The 15,293-nt window shown below is 45.6% G+C and overlaps 1 protein-coding gene across 2 annotated transcripts; it reads right to left on the bottom strand.

Moving 5' to 3' along the window:
- Positions 1 to 552: 552 nt before the first annotated feature.
- PDIK1L (PDLIM1 interacting kinase 1 like) lies at positions 553 to 7,830 on the bottom strand. Of its 2 annotated transcripts, none has more exons than XM_015411630.1 (3): positions 7,785 to 7,830; positions 4,174 to 4,475; positions 553 to 2,258 (listed from the first exon to the last, which is right to left on the bottom strand). In XM_015411630.1, the coding sequence occupies exons 2-3, from the start codon at positions 4,456 to 4,458 to the stop codon at positions 1,518 to 1,520; spliced, it is 1,026 nt and encodes a 341-aa protein (XP_015267116.1). In that variant the 5' UTR covers positions 4,459 to 4,475; positions 7,785 to 7,830; the 3' UTR covers positions 553 to 1,517. The 2 variants fall into 2 exon arrangements, with proteins under 2 accessions (XP_015267116.1, XP_015267118.1); XM_015411632.1 differs by lacking the exon at positions 7,785 to 7,830 and adding an exon at positions 7,519 to 7,581.
- Between the last annotated feature and the right edge of the window lie 7,463 nt (positions 7,831 to 15,293).

Genomic DNA, 15,293 nt, shown 5'->3' with positions numbered 1-15,293 from the left:
CAGAGTGTAAAAAGTACTTCTGTGAAGAGTAGCCTGTAAGACAGCATGGGGGGGGGGGGGCAAAACAGCTCACTGAATGCTTCAAAGTAAGGTGCAGGAGTGCGAATGCCTCAATCTATGATTGAACACCCCAATCCTGATGGTGCCATATAAACAGAAGCAGTAGCCTAGTAACCAAGATAGCTGGGGGGGGGGGGAACATGCCTTGTACTGGCCTCTTGTGGAATTGCTCCGTACCTTGCTTTCCACACACAAGGCAAGCAGGACTGTGCCAGGCTTTTTGTTTCTACCACCTAACATCTTGAAAAAGGAAAAGAAAACATGAACAGCTCCACATCAGGACAAAAAAGGACACTTACTTTGTGCAAATAAACAATCCCCAAGATGGCAATGTTTTCTAACCAATTAAAAAATCAGCTGAATGTTGATAATTCACTGATGAACTAAATGTTCAGGGTTCTGTTCCTTCCTATGCCTTACAGAAAACCACCACTAAGCTTTTCCTTCCTATGCTTGACAGAAAGCCACCACTAAAAAGCTAGTGGAAGAAATTCTGCTAAAAGGAGGGGCAGTAACAAATGAGATTAGCATCAGGGCAAGAAACAGCATATGGGAAATTTTCATAACTGCAAGGATTTTACTGAAGACCAGGAGGCAATTCTTCTTCTTTCTCATGATTTAGATTTTCAAAAATGAATGAAAACTCATTCGGAAGTCAAACTGCTACTGAATGTTATGTTGAAGGACAGTTTTGCACAGAAGTTGTGGCCTAAAAATAACCTACTATCATCAGAAAATGAAGGACTGCTTAATGACCTAACTAAGATGCTGGGACGTGACTACTGGAATGTGCTGTCAGACTATCTGTGGAAGCCTTCGAAGCTAAGAAACTGAGTTAGAGGCCCTTTTATACCGCAGTTGGCATGAATTGAATCATCACATTTTTCTTTCAAGAAAAACAGCAGAGATAAATATTTATGATTTATGGATGAGCCACAGCCAACCAAATCAGGTAATATAAAAAATGGACATATTTTCTCCACTTGGAATGGGCTGGGGGGGGGCACACACAATCACATTGACATAAATATATACAATTTTTTACTCTACAAAGTCAAATGTTTTGCATTACCAGCATGCAAATCATTTCTTCCACGGGTGTTCCAAATTCTATAATAAGAAACTGGAATGTTTGAAATACTCCATAATGTATTCCTAGAAAGCAATCTCCTAACTTGTCAATTTTCCTTACCAACTGGATAATATTACACTTGTACCTTGGAAATATCCAAACTGGAAATATACATGTATGGATGAAAAAACAAGAATAGCCTCTTAGTCAAGCTTAGTTACACCCTCCCCCCAACTAAACAACAGAAATGCAATGGATAATAAATACACTGAACCCTGACAGCTTGAATTTAGGTTGGTCTAGATTTCCCCCCAGAAAAAGTCGCACCATTCTTACAGATCCAACTCTGCGAGGAGGTCAAAGTACTCCAAACGGACTCCAGAGGTCACGTGTCCCAACTGCTGTCTTTGAAAGCAATTTTGACTAACCGGAGTTCTAATTCAAAAGCATCTGGACGGTCTTGTGGATTAGCGGCAAGCATTTCCTTAATCAGCTGTTTCATACGAGCATTCATAGTCTTTTTCTTTACAGGAATGAGCAGTTCCATTTTCGGATTTTCTAGCAACGCTTCTCCAACAGGAACAATTTCAGTCCCTTGCCTCACATAACTCCCCAACAATTCTTTCTTTGTTTCCGTGTCTATGAAAGTGATCCTTTCCAGCATCGCCCAGATTATAATCCCCAAAGCAAAGATGTCTGCTTTGGCAGTGTAGTGACCTTCCCAAACTTCGGGGGCCATGTAGAAGTCTGTGCCACAAGCTGTAGAAAGAAAACATTTATTTACGTTCACAGGCTCTTCGGGGTTTTGTCCTGAAGCTGAACAAACCTTACTTAGCCCAAAATCAGCTACTTTCAAGGTAGGTTCCAAGTCACTGGCATCCATCCTGCTTTGAGAGATCAAGATGTTGTCAGGCTTCAGGTCACGGTGAATGATCTGGTTTTTGTGCAGGAAAGCCAGGGCACTGCTGAGCTGAAGCATAAAGCTGGTGTTGGTCTTGCGGCTGGGCTTTCGGGACAGGAGGTATTCATTCATATCACCTCCGTCACAGAAATCCATCACAAACCAAAGGTAGTAGGCGCTTCTGGGATCAAAGGCAATTTCACCTTTCAAGGAGGTCTCTACAAGCTATAATATGAGAAGACATTTCATGTAACTGTTTAAAAAGCATGATTCAAGAAATCAACTTTGACTAAGGAGAATGCTGAGAATCCTGTGTTTTAATGGACATCTTTTTATAATACTATTTTGTCCTTCCTCCTAATTTTCCTCTTTAAGAGTATGGTCAGCAGTATTTTCAAAAGAGGCATGGGCAGCAGGCACCTGCAGCAGCACTGCATTTCACCCACTCAGCCAGCAACTTCCCGACATCACACCAAGACAAGAGTTTCTGCTAACACTAACTTAAACCATCACTTCAACTTGTAAACATACAAACCAGGATTCACACCAGTTTATTAGTTTTCATTTCCCATCTGCTCCGCAGCCCCATTTCTATGGCCTGGGGGACTCTGGAGACCAGGCAAGTCTTGTCAGTTCAGGCAGAACACCACATCTACTTCAAACATGTTTTGAGTTGCTACCCAAATGCAAACTAGACCATACTTCAGACACAACAAACTGCAGTTCACTTACAAAATAACACTGAAGCTCAGTTCAGACATCACATGATTAAAGAAGCTTAACTATAGTTTCGTGTGATTATCTGAACTGACCAAACTGATCAAGTTCAGATGTAACAACAACCCTCCCTGTTGTTATGTGAATACATATGGGGGAAATTTACCTCTCCTCTAATTTAATTGCTGCCACAGTCCACAGTTTGTTATCACATCCAAGCAACACACTACGGTTAGCTCACTTCCCTATAAAACCAGCATCCCAAGCTAGGAGTTCGCAGAAGGGTTCAAAATAAGAGGAGGGTTGAAGCACAATGAAAGGTTGCCTGTCTGCTGCCTCTCCTCTCTCCAACGGCCTCAGTTGGAGAAAGCACAATTAATAGGCTGCCAAGAGTTCATTTAACCTCTGCTGATGAAGTCATATCTAATGAAACTGCACATACTACCCACCTACATGGGTGAATGCTGTCAGGTTGCCTGAACAGAACAAACAAAACACACAGCTGCAGAAAATCAGGAGCTCTTGCTTTTGTTCTCATCGTTATTTTGACGTGCTCACAGTTTACTAGCTATTCTTCATTGATGAGTGAAATGGAGATTGTTGAGCAGCAGCTTTAATGCTATTTACATAAACTCAAAATTTTAATGTCAAATTATAACAGAAAGGATTACGGTGCATCTTTTCTGTGAATGATTCTGCAAATACCTCTCCATACAATGCCACTGATGTTACTGTCTTGCCAAAATGATGTTTTGCAATGCTGTGACAGTGCAACAGTTGTAATCCCCATTCTAAGCAGGGGTCATTTGGGGGGGGGGACGCGGGGGGACGCCATCCCCCCGGGTGAGGTGCGGGAGGGCGGGGCCTGGAGCTCCCTGCTGGTGCCCGCTGGAGGTCGCCGCCGGCTGTGGGGAGGACACACTTCCGGTGATGTCAGGGGGTGTGGCATATGCTAATGAGTTATGCTAATGAGTCCCCCTAGCTCTTTTTCTACGAAATGACCCCTGATTCCAAGTACCCACTCAATGATGTGGGAAGACCTATTGCTTCTGAGGAGCAGCAGAATTTCCAGTAGTGGCTTCTTATACCCAGTTCCTCTTTCAAGCACAGATAATGTTTAGAAAAATAATTTAAAGTGAGTTATATTTACAGACTTCTACTTCTGCCTGCCACGATGACTTCGCTAAGATTAGACATCCATATTACTATTGCTTTATGTATTTTCCCTTAAATTTTAAACTGCTTAACTGTGTGACTTCTGTTCAGCCTGTGAGAGTGGCTACAGCCATAGAATACAAGAAGCAAATAGTGCTTTCAAAAACCTAATACTAGGTGGTATCATAACCCTTGCCAGTCTCCTTTTCCCCTACTCTGTAAGTAAATAGCTTCCAACCTGTCCTCCATTACCTGCAGCCTCCTTTACCTGTAAATAAAGTGAAGAGCTGGACCCATGGGACATCTTCTGCACCATACCATCTTTTTGCAAGATGCATTCCTCCAGGTGGATTATGTTTGGGTGTTGGCTCTTGATGCTGCTAAGTGCCCAGAACTCACGGAGGGCTAGCTCTACATTCTCTGGAGCATGGCAACGAATCTTTTTCACTGCAACACGTGCCGAGGTTTTTCTCACCACTGCTTCATATACCACACCATAGCTGCCACGGCCAACCTCCCGTATTAGGTCGTATTTTGGCTGGCTACTCACCATCTTCAAGGTCAAGGTGTCTAGAAGGAAAAAAAGAGTACAAAAAATGAAGAAACTTGTGATTGATTTGCATCTTGTAAAAGATTAAAACCCCTTCAGTTTTTCTGTGGATACTTATTTTAAACATTTTTGTGCCACCTTTCCACTCAAACAGGATCCCCAACACGACAAATATCAAATCACTAAAACACAACATCTAAAATAAGAGATATATTTAAACAACTCAATAAAAACATAAGACATATAACTTGACTTCGGAAGAAGGACCAATAAAGTTTCTGGGAGTACCCCAAACAAAACAAAAAAGTCTTCACCCAGTGGCAGAAGACAATGATAGAGGGAGACACTGACCTCCCTAGAAGGTAGTTCCAAAGTTTTGGTGTTACAACTGAGAAGGCCCTCTCCCAGGTTGCCACCTATCTAATCTTAGATGACAGGGGCATGCAAAACAAGGCCTCTGAAGATGACCAGAGTCGATGGATAGGTTCATAAAGGAGAAGGTCAATACATTGATTTGAGTCCAGAAGCTAACTAGGAACTAGCGTAGATGGAACAAGAATGGAGTGGAACAGTTCCTATGACCCACTCCAGTCAACATTCTGGCTGCAGCATTCTGTATGAATTCTACCTTCTGGACAGCCTTCAAGGGCAGCCCAATGCAGAACACACTGCAGAATCTAATTTAGATGTTACCAGGGCATGCACCACAGTGGCTAGATCTTTCTTGCCCAGAAGGGCCACAGCTGGCACACCAGCTGAAGCAGGTGGAAGGCACTCCAAGCCACCACTGCCATTTGCTTATCCAACAGGAGAACTGGGTCCAGTAGCATCTCCAAAGCTACGAGCCTGCACCTTTAGGGGGAATGGAACCTCATCCATAACAGGAGAAACCCCAATTCCTAGGTCAAGCGTTCCCTCACCAGTAGCACTTCTGTTTGTCAGTATTAAGTTCCAGCTTACTAGCCCTCATCCCTCCCAAAACTGCCTCTAGGGACCTGTTCCACGGTCTCCCTGGGATCTGCTGGAAGCATGAGCTAGAACTGAATGTCATCGACATATTGGTGGCAACTCAGTCCAGATATCTAGATGACATCTCCCAGCAACTTTACATAGATGTTGAAAAGCATGGGGGACAAGATGGAACTTTGTAGGACCCCACAGGCCAGCTGCCAAGGGACAGAGCAGCAGTACCCCAGCACCACACTCTGAAACCTGCCTTCAAGGAGGGACAAAAGCCACCATAGAGCAGTAGCTCCCAGTCCCAACCCTGAAAGACAACCCAGAAGCATATGATGATTGATGGTATCAAAAACGGCTAAGAGGTCCAGAAAAATTAACAGGGTCAGATTCCCTGTGTTCATCTCCTGGTGTAGGCCACCCACCAGAGCAACCAAGGTTGTTTCAGTCCCATGACCAGGCCTGAAACCAGAGTGAAACGGATCTAAACATGCTTCCACCATCGTTCACCTCTCTTCCCAATTTTGCCATCTAACACTAGTGTGCAATGCTGTATCTAGCAATGGCAGCTGTTGCCCATATAGTAATACAAATACACATGGCTTATAATGAAGAAGAGGGAAAGGGCTCTGTTTGTAGCAGGAACTCCTTTGCATATTAGGCGACACACCCCTAATGTAGCCAATCCTCCAAGAGCTCACAGTAGCTTCTTGTAAGAAGACCTCTGTAAGCTCTCAGAGGATTGGCTACATTAGGGGTGAGTCGCCTGATATGCAGAGGAGTTCCTGCTACAAAGAGCCCTACAGCAGTGGATACAGGACCTACCTTCAACCCCCAGGCAGCAGCATGGGACCCATCAAGCTGCAAGCACATGATAGGGAAGTCATGTGACATCACAGCCCTGCAACATCACAGTCATATGACAGAGCGTTTCAGGTGTGGGCAGCCATGTTAGTCTACAGTAGCAGAACAATATTTGTATCTGACAAAGAGAGCTTTAACCATGGAAAAATTTGTTGATTTTTAAGGTTCTATTTGACTAAAGGTTTTATTTGACTAAAATTTTGTTCTATGATGGGAAGAGGAGGAACAAGCATTAGAATTGCACTCATCTCAGACTTGGGCAAGTTGAGCACCAGGAGATGTGATGTACTGAGGAACAGGCCAGTGCAAGTATGTATAGATACACATCTCCCCAAAAAAGCTCTCCCTTGCCTTCTCTCTCCCCTTACCCAACACAATGTGCCCTCAGCTGCTCCCCCACTCTTGCCAATTGATATTCTTTGCCCATTCTAGCAGCAGTGACTGTATTGTGTGTATGTGTGTGGAGGGGCTGCATGTATTTTCTAGGTCCTATGAAAATGTGTATTTTCCAAAAACGTTCTGCAAGGAACGCTAAATACAGTCATACATCAAGAAGTGTGGGTCAGGTCCAGCCATGAAAAAAGGAAACATCAGCATACACGCCTTCTGTGACCCACCCTCCTACAAGAATAGGAACTCAGGTCCAGTGAATTCTCTGAGTGTACCTGATGCTGCAGCAGTGTTGAAGCTAAATATTTCAGCCCTCTGTAGACAACAGATCTTTGGGAGCCCCCCAGGCAACATCAAGAAATTATATTATACAATGTATTATACCAGAAGGCCAGTCTTCTCTTGCAAAAGTTGGAAGGTACACAAAGCTGTCACTGATGCCTGCCTCTACAGCAACTTAAGACTGCAGGCCCATGCACACACACACTTACTTGGAAGCAATCCCTAATGAGTACAGTGGGATTTATACCTGAGTAAACATGCACAGACTTGAGCTGCCATTCCGCCACTCTAGTCTTTCATTGGGCAGGATGGACGTGAATACTACAAACACATGTTTTGCAAGACACACTCATCATCACGTTAGGGAACCAGGGTCGACTTCGGGGCCTTGCTGATAGGGCTGCTCAGAAAAGCTTTTTGTAAGAAAACCACCCTCTTCTCAATGATCCGCAGGTGAAGCTCTTGCAGGACGCGAAGCTCAAACATTTGCCATCTACGTCACAACACCGCGGAAAGACCCCTGCAGAAGAGCGACCCTAACTGGTCCCAGCGAACAGTCAGGGGCCGAACCTGGGTTTGCCGAGATGTCCCGTGTCACCCGCCGTACACACGCGAGCGTCTTTCCAGACCTCAGGGAGAAGGGTCGAGCCAGGCCTGGCCTCCTCGAGGGCGGGCGGCCCAGCACCAGGCCTCTCGCTGCGGCTTTTTCCTCAGGTAGGCCAGGCCTCACAGCCATCACCGTTTCCCCGCCGGCCTGTCAAGGAGGCACCTTCAGGCCCCGCTCGGCCTCCGAGCACAAGGCCTCAGCTGCACCATGGCCGCTATAACTATTTTACCTCAGAGTCGCCGCCGCTGCGTTCTCTCCTCCTGGCCGCCATTATCAGGCTCCCTGCCCCCCCTCCCCCCACTGACTTCTCGCTCTCCCGGTGCGCCGACACACCCCCTTCTCAGGCAGCGGACGCGCACGCGCAAGAGAGCACTCCTTGGCAGATCCTCCCCCCCAAATCTGATTGGTTCCCTTTCGTAACGTAGCGGGCGTTCTCATTGGCTGTGTTTGTGTCTCCTCTTCGCTCTTTCTCTTTCGGCGTGCAGTGAGACGCGAGCAAGCGGCAGCGAGTTCTTGTGCACCGTTAGGTGCGTTTTGCGTGGACTGAGCTGCTGAAGTGGCTGTGGTTTAATCTTTTTGAAGATTATTTCTTGTGACTTTTCTTCTCCTTGTTACTGTCTTTCTCTCTTTTTTTGCAGTGGAGGAACGCGAGTTGCGATTATAATAATTAATTTATTATTATACTTACAATGGCTTGTGTTTTTGCAGTGATCTCGAAATGCTATTATTATTAATTTACAGTATTATTTCTTGTGGCTCTCTTTTGCCAGGAGGTTGCTATGATTTATTATTAATTATTACTATTTATTGCTCGTAATTTTAATGCATTAGGGGTCGCGAGTTGCTACGATGGGGGGTAGTTTATTATTATTGTTATAGTTGAAGCTATTTTTCTGAAGGAGGGGTTGTTTTCCAGTGAGGATCGTAAATTCCTGTGACGATAACGATTTTTTAATTTATTTTTTTTAACGGGGTATCAAGCGATGCAGGCGGCGGCGGCGGCTCTGGCGCTGGATTTGCACACGCATGACAGCAGCGTTTGCAGTGGGCTGCAAAGGGAGATGATGCGGGAAGGGGCTGAATGCAGAGAGGGACCCCGTGCAGAGAAGTGCCGATACGCCTTAGCAAAGCCCCTCTCCCTAAACAAACAAAACAAAAAAACAGCATCGGGGCGGGGCGGGAAGGCGTCTCCCACCGGCGATGGCCCAGAAATGCCCGTCGCTTGTGCAAAGAGGGCGGCTGGGAGCCTGTCTGCGCGCATCATTCACCAACCCACCCAGCGAGAGGTGCTCGGGCCCATCTGCTTACTCGTGTCGCCCTCTGCAGAAGACCTACCGCGGCTGTCACCCAGAGGTCCGGCTCTCCCCGCTGGATTGGTGCGCGTTTCTCATATTGGGTTTCTCCTCTTCTGCAATTAGAAGGTTGCCAGTCTTTTTTTTTTTTTTTTTAAAGAAAATGGAATCCTCTTAATTGAAACCTCCTTTAAGAAAGAAGGGGAGGAAATCAGCTTTCCCTAAGAACAGCATCCTATCCCTTTGCAAGACAGGCCAGGGACACCTTTTGTTACCCCATGGTATGAGGACATGTTTCTCTGGCTGCTGCAGGCACATAAAGGTTGCAGTCCTATGATAAAATCTTGCTCACCCCAGAGGATGGAGGGCTGTTGGTATCTTCCCTTAAAGGGACACTGCCTTCAATTTGCAGCTATTAGAGTGAAATTATTTATCCATATAGAATGGGCGAGGGTTGCCTGTACTTTATGAAGGAGAAGGTGGAAGTGTGCCAGATTCTCTACTGAGGAGGAGAGACTACACCTGAAAATGGCATGCCACAGCAACCTACAGACCCGCCTTTGTTGACTGACAGTGGAACAAGATGCCAGGAAGCAGGTGGCATCTTGTGCTCCAAGACCCTGAGAAACAATGTCTTGTATCTTTAAAAATGGTGTGGAAGGGAGAACTCTGCTGAGCAGAGATTCTCCTGCTGTGGCAGTGCTGGAAACGGAGAAGGTGCCCTGGAAAAATTCTGTGCAATTCTCAAAGCTTGCTTGCTGCTCTTTCGCAGTGTGGATCTGGCATCCTTTTGGTTTGGAAGTGTGGAATAGTTCATTACAAACAGGTCTGTATGTGGAGGTGCTTCCAAAGCCACACTAGTGGTTTTAGAAAACAACTGTGAATCAGCCTCTGTAGAGCACAGTTCTAAAATCATATGGTAAGGCCATAAGAGTTATGTTGCAGTGTGGTTCTAAGAACAGTGACATCCTTCCACGCCAGTGGCCTTCATTGAATTTAGAAGGATTTAACTCTGCTTAGAATCGCACTGTAGATTATTCAGCTTCATAGACATAGAATGTAATCCTAAAAGTACTTCCTTGGAAGTAAGCTGTGGCGCACTGCTTATTTGGGGGGACTCTTTCCACTTTAAAATTATACTCTGTGTTTATAAACTGGGTAGTTTCTGCTGCCACCAGGAATTTTAAGAAATTCCATATCTTCTCTCTGTTTCTGCTGCTGGTAATGTGATCCAGGGTCTGGGCTTTCAAAGTTCTATGTGGCCCTGAGGAAGGATTGAACTGAATTCTGGGTTAAATTTAAACAAAATATGATTTATTGATTAAGGAACAAAAAATAAGTTGCTGGTTAACTGTAACTGTATTGGGGGAAAGGAACTGGTAAATAAACTGGCAAGGTATCACAAACAGTCTTTTGACCTTAAGATCCCACTCTGACAGGAATCTCTCACATAGGCAGTCACTGGTTTAGCTCTTTGTAAATTGGTTCTCTTTCTTTAGAGCCTCACAGACCCTTCTAATAGCTCCTTCACATTTAAACTCTTAAAGCCTTATATTTTGAACTCTTTAAGTTTACACACAGAATATCACTCACTAACTGAATAACTCCAACTGATTTCTCTGACCTCTCTATAACTCAGATTCACTCAAAACTGACTTCAAGACACACACAGATTCACTTCAAACAACTCCCACTCTGTCATCCTCCAATCACATCACACATGTCTCCTTCAATCACTCTACTAACACTGCACTCCAACCAAATGTTTAAAGGAACACACACACAGTAAAAAATCTCTCCTTATTAATAAAAGCAATTTGGGGTGGCAAAGTTCTGTTCACGCCAAAATCAGTTGGCCGCCTGAACTGCCATTCCAAAGACACTGCCTGCATTGGCTGGTTGCGTTGCGGAGTGCCACAGAAGCCCTGGCCACCAGCTTGCCCTCAGTATGAACAGAGCTGCCAGACAGAATGTGCGGTCCGGTGGCTGGATGCTTGGCTGAGCCCCTTCCTCCCACCCCTGCACTGGTCGTCGTCACCCTCGGCTGACTCAGTGGCCAGCCTGCAAGCGGACGGGCTGGTGCACTGCTGGGGCAAAGAGCTGTTGTGGCATCCCGGAGGCCGCTGGATGCAGCAGGGGAGGGCGGAGGGTGAGGGGGGGATGGGCCTCGCTTTCCTCTGATGGACAGCCTGCGCGTGGAAGGGGGCTGGCATGTTGATGGGGTGGACGGCCGTCGAGGCGACCCGGAGGCCTCTGGCCACGGCCACACAGGAAGCCAGTTGCCACCCACCAACTCCGGGGTCTGTGGAGGGGGGAGAAAGTGTGGGACGGAGGCCCCTTGTCTTTCTAGCGCTTGTTGTCTTCTCCCTACAACGGGCTTCCCGCCTAGTCATTACTGAAAATTACTGGGTTCACTGCATGTAGGACTCGGACAACGACATGCGGTTGCACAGGTTTATTGTACTTAACACAAGACTAACTCTAACGGCCCGACAGGGCCAACTATATACATATCCACCCAGCACCCCCCATTCCCATTGGAGGGTTTGAATGTCCCGCCAAGTGGCTATTGGTTGGGGCTGGGGAAAACCAGGATCCAAAGTTTCCTTTGTTCCAGGAGCCAAGCTCCTGCATGTGCCGCGGACCCTTGGTGGCGGTCCACATACATAACAATTACATAAGTCCTATTGAATAAAATGGTACTTCTGAGTAAAACATGCATAGGATGGTACCAGTGTTTTCATAATCTTGATTTGGCTCTTTAGAACCTTCAGTGAGAGCTGTGATCCAAATGTGGTTCAAATCTCATTTCAGCCCTGGTTCATTATGGGGTTTGGGAATGCCACTTATTGCCTTAGTCTTCCCACCTATAAAATAGGGATTATACTACTGGCCTACCTTACTGTTGTAAGGCTTACTACCTGGGAAGCAGGTATTAAATATTGTCACAAAGGTTCCCTCATCAATAACTATTTCTGCCATTTCCTTATTAGTGATGCAGAGTTTTTGCTGAGAAGGATAGATTTTTGTCTCCTGCACTTTGGCCCAATTGTTGTAACAATTAGATCATGAATATGGATTTAGGGATGTTCAAATACTTGCTGTTATGGCTCAGGTTCTGATCACCAATCACAAGAAAGGAACCAGTTTTCCATTGAGATGTTCAGCTGTTTGGGAGCAGTTTGATCCTGTTTGTCAGGATACTTTTAAATTAAAAAAAATTATAATACAGTGCAATTGACAGTGTTTCACACAAGTACGTTCTCATAGCCTGAGTCCTACTTTCCTCCACCACAGACCTGTTACAGGTACTTACCACTGGACAACCACCCATGTTAATAATCAGTGAGCAAATTAATCAGTCAACTAGTGATTGTAAATAAATGCTAATTTAAAAAAACTTTTACTATTTGGGGTTTGCCGTAAAGTCTGTAGCATCTTAGTGTGTGGAACCATCAGTGATATTAATTCTGGATCAGTTAACCTGGAGAAATGGGTCTGATCCTGTATATAGGTGAGGTACAAGATTCACTAGGCAGGCTACAAAGGAGGCAGCTCCTGGTTCTGACTACCATATGAACAGAAATCGCTGGTGTTGGCTATGAAGATAACTCCTGACAGGTAACTGTATTAGTCCGAATTAGCATTAAAAAGGAAGATTCCCAGGGAATGGAGAGCAGTGTCTCACTCAGCCAGCTTGATCTGTGCGTACATTTTAATGCCAGTTCACCTAATGAAACTGCAAAATTCCTTCCAGCAACAAGCTCTGCCCTGCTTGCTTTTGCGGACGGGGGGGCTGGTGGTAGAAAAACTCCATTCAGATCTCTCCTCACCTGTCCCATTTATTATGTAAGGAACCAAAACTAATGGCTCACATATCATCAACATGGGAGTAATCATACAAGTCTGCCTTGCAGGCTTGTATTTTGAAAAAACATCAAGAGAACATGTTCTACACATTCCAAAGTGCCATGTCACTTCTGTGTAATTTGAGAACACTTTTTCTGTATACGGAACACTCTTCTGCATAGGTAATAATGACCCAGAGATCGCATGAGACAACAACACACGCATGTATTTTAGACTATATGATTTCCTACACTATGTTATTTTCCATGGTGCAAGAACATGGTATTCCTTGGTTGTCTCCTATCCAAATACTGACCAGGGGTCATTCTGCTAAGCTACTGAAATCTGACAAGATCAGGCTAGCCATTTAACAGGGGCTTAATGTGTGGAAACGGGCAGCTGAAGCTCTTCATCAATGAACATCACTAGGCAAGCCATTCCCATTCCCACCCGCCCCTGCCCAGACTGTTAGCAAACTTAAGGGAAACCTAAGATCTGTGCTCAGAAATATGATGCTCCTTCACAGGAACAAGGCAGTGTTCAAATACATTTTATTTGCAGGGTTTGCAAGAGTCCCTTTGCATTGATAGTTGCTTATGCATACATGGAGCAACACATACAAGCAAGAAAATCCTCCCTTTGTGCTTTCTGAAAATGCCATTCTCAGGATACTTCTGGATACGTCATCAGTGAGCTTCTCCCCCACCCCCGTCCCTCCATTCAGGAGATGCACCCAAGATTCTAAATTATCACAGCAGCTATTAACAATGCATATTGGGAAGGAAGGAGGAAATGTGGGCTGGTTTGGGGGAGTGCGTCACAAGGTGGCGCTTTGTAACTTCAGATAGAGGACAGTCTTAACATTGGCTGCAGTCTTTGGTTCAAAGTACCTTGAGGCTGCTGTGGGAAGTGTCCAGTCAGTAGATGAGTAAAGAGAATAATAACATCCCAAGCAAACCCCTGAAGAACAACATTTAGTTTGATACACATGTAAAGCTTACAGCCAGCTCTCTCTAGCAGCACAAAGACAGGATGTCCTTCCTCATCAAAAACAATATGGATTGCCATGGCATTATGCAGTGGTAGGAATACCAACCTCCAGGGAGTGCCTGGAGATCTCCCTGAATTAGAGTTCAGATCTTAGAGACTGGGTATTTAAGTGTGATGCTCTGCTAGATAAACAGTTAATCTTGAAATCACAGTCTGTGCCCTCATTCAAATAGTTTCAAGAATGACCATTTTAGATCCTCCTACCTAGTTAAGTGGTTAAGACGCTGAACTGCAGGCTGTAGAAGGTTGGTAGTTCAGCAGTTCGAGACCTGAGTGTGCCGCATGATGGAGTGAGCTCCTGTCTCTAGTTCCAGCTCCTTCCAACCTAGCAGTTTGAAAGCAAGAAATTGCAAGTAGATGAATAGGTACCACTTCGGTGGGAAGGTAACAGTGTTCCGTGTGCCTTGGTTAGTTACGCCGGCCACATGACCACGGAAACATCTTCAGACAGCGCTGGCTCTTCAGCTTTGAAACGGAGATGAGCACCGCAACCCTAGAGTCGGACTCGACTGGCTTTCGAGCAAGGGAACCTTTACCTTTAAACCCCTTAAACATCTGGGCTCAACTACGTTTGTTTTCCTCTTCCATGCTAAGTCTGTCAGTTCTCACTTATACCTAGAATTAAACTTTGTTGGTCTTGGGGGTGCCACTGAACCCAAACTTAGTTCTCACATCTGTTTGTTAAATCTTGTATTTGTATGCTAATTTTCAGCCATTAACAACTGCTTTAATCCAATCTCAGCTATAATTACCCAGTTACTTATGCATCTTGACTCTAACTAACCGTTCCTGGCAACTAACCTCCCACCCCACCCTCTCTCTACTTATATGTAAGGCTTGAGGAGGGGGAAGCTAATGGGTCCCTAGAACACTGCGAAAACGGCTGTTGGTACAAGGGACAAAGATTGTTCATTCCAGCTTCCCTACGGGGAGAGGTCATGACGGCGGCGCACAGGTCCAAGCTGGCTGGACATCTAGGCGACTTAAAAACTTTGCATCTCATGCAACGTCAGTTCTGGTGGCCGAGCATGCCCAAAGACATTTCCTCATTTGTTCAATTTTGCCAAACTTTTATTATGTGCAAACCCCAACCGGGGAAGCCCCCGGGACTGTTGCAACCACTACCCACCCCAAGTCGCCCCGGGAAGTGATCTCCATGGACTTCATCACTGATCTTCCCATTAGCCAGGGCAAGACGATAATATGGGTGGTGGTGGACCTTTTTTCAAAGCAAGCACATTTTGTCCCATTCAGCATGGTGCCCACGGCCAGGGCGCTGGCTAAGGCTTTTATGCAGCACATCGTGAGGCTTCACACACACACCCCGCAAGATTATTTCGGATCGCAGTTCGTGGCCAAGTTTTGGGGGCAGCTGCTGAGGGTCCTAGGGGTGGAACGGGCTCTCAGCAGCTCTTACCACCCAGAGACTGACGGCCAGACCAAGCAGAATCAAACCCTGGAACCATTCTTACGGTGTTTGATCAATGATGTGACTGTTGAGTTGGCCCTCCCCAAAAGCCTAAAATGTGCATCCTGTTTTCCAGGAT

This window comes from Gekko japonicus, unplaced genomic scaffold (assembly GCF_001447785.1).
Source record: "Gekko japonicus isolate JY-2015 unplaced genomic scaffold, Gekko_japonicus_V1.1 scaffold62, whole genome shotgun sequence".
Classification (NCBI taxonomy): domain Eukaryota; kingdom Metazoa; phylum Chordata; class Lepidosauria; order Squamata; family Gekkonidae; genus Gekko; species Gekko japonicus.
Note: the sequence above shows the minus strand (reverse complement) of the source record. Positions and strands in the feature narration are given on the sequence as shown.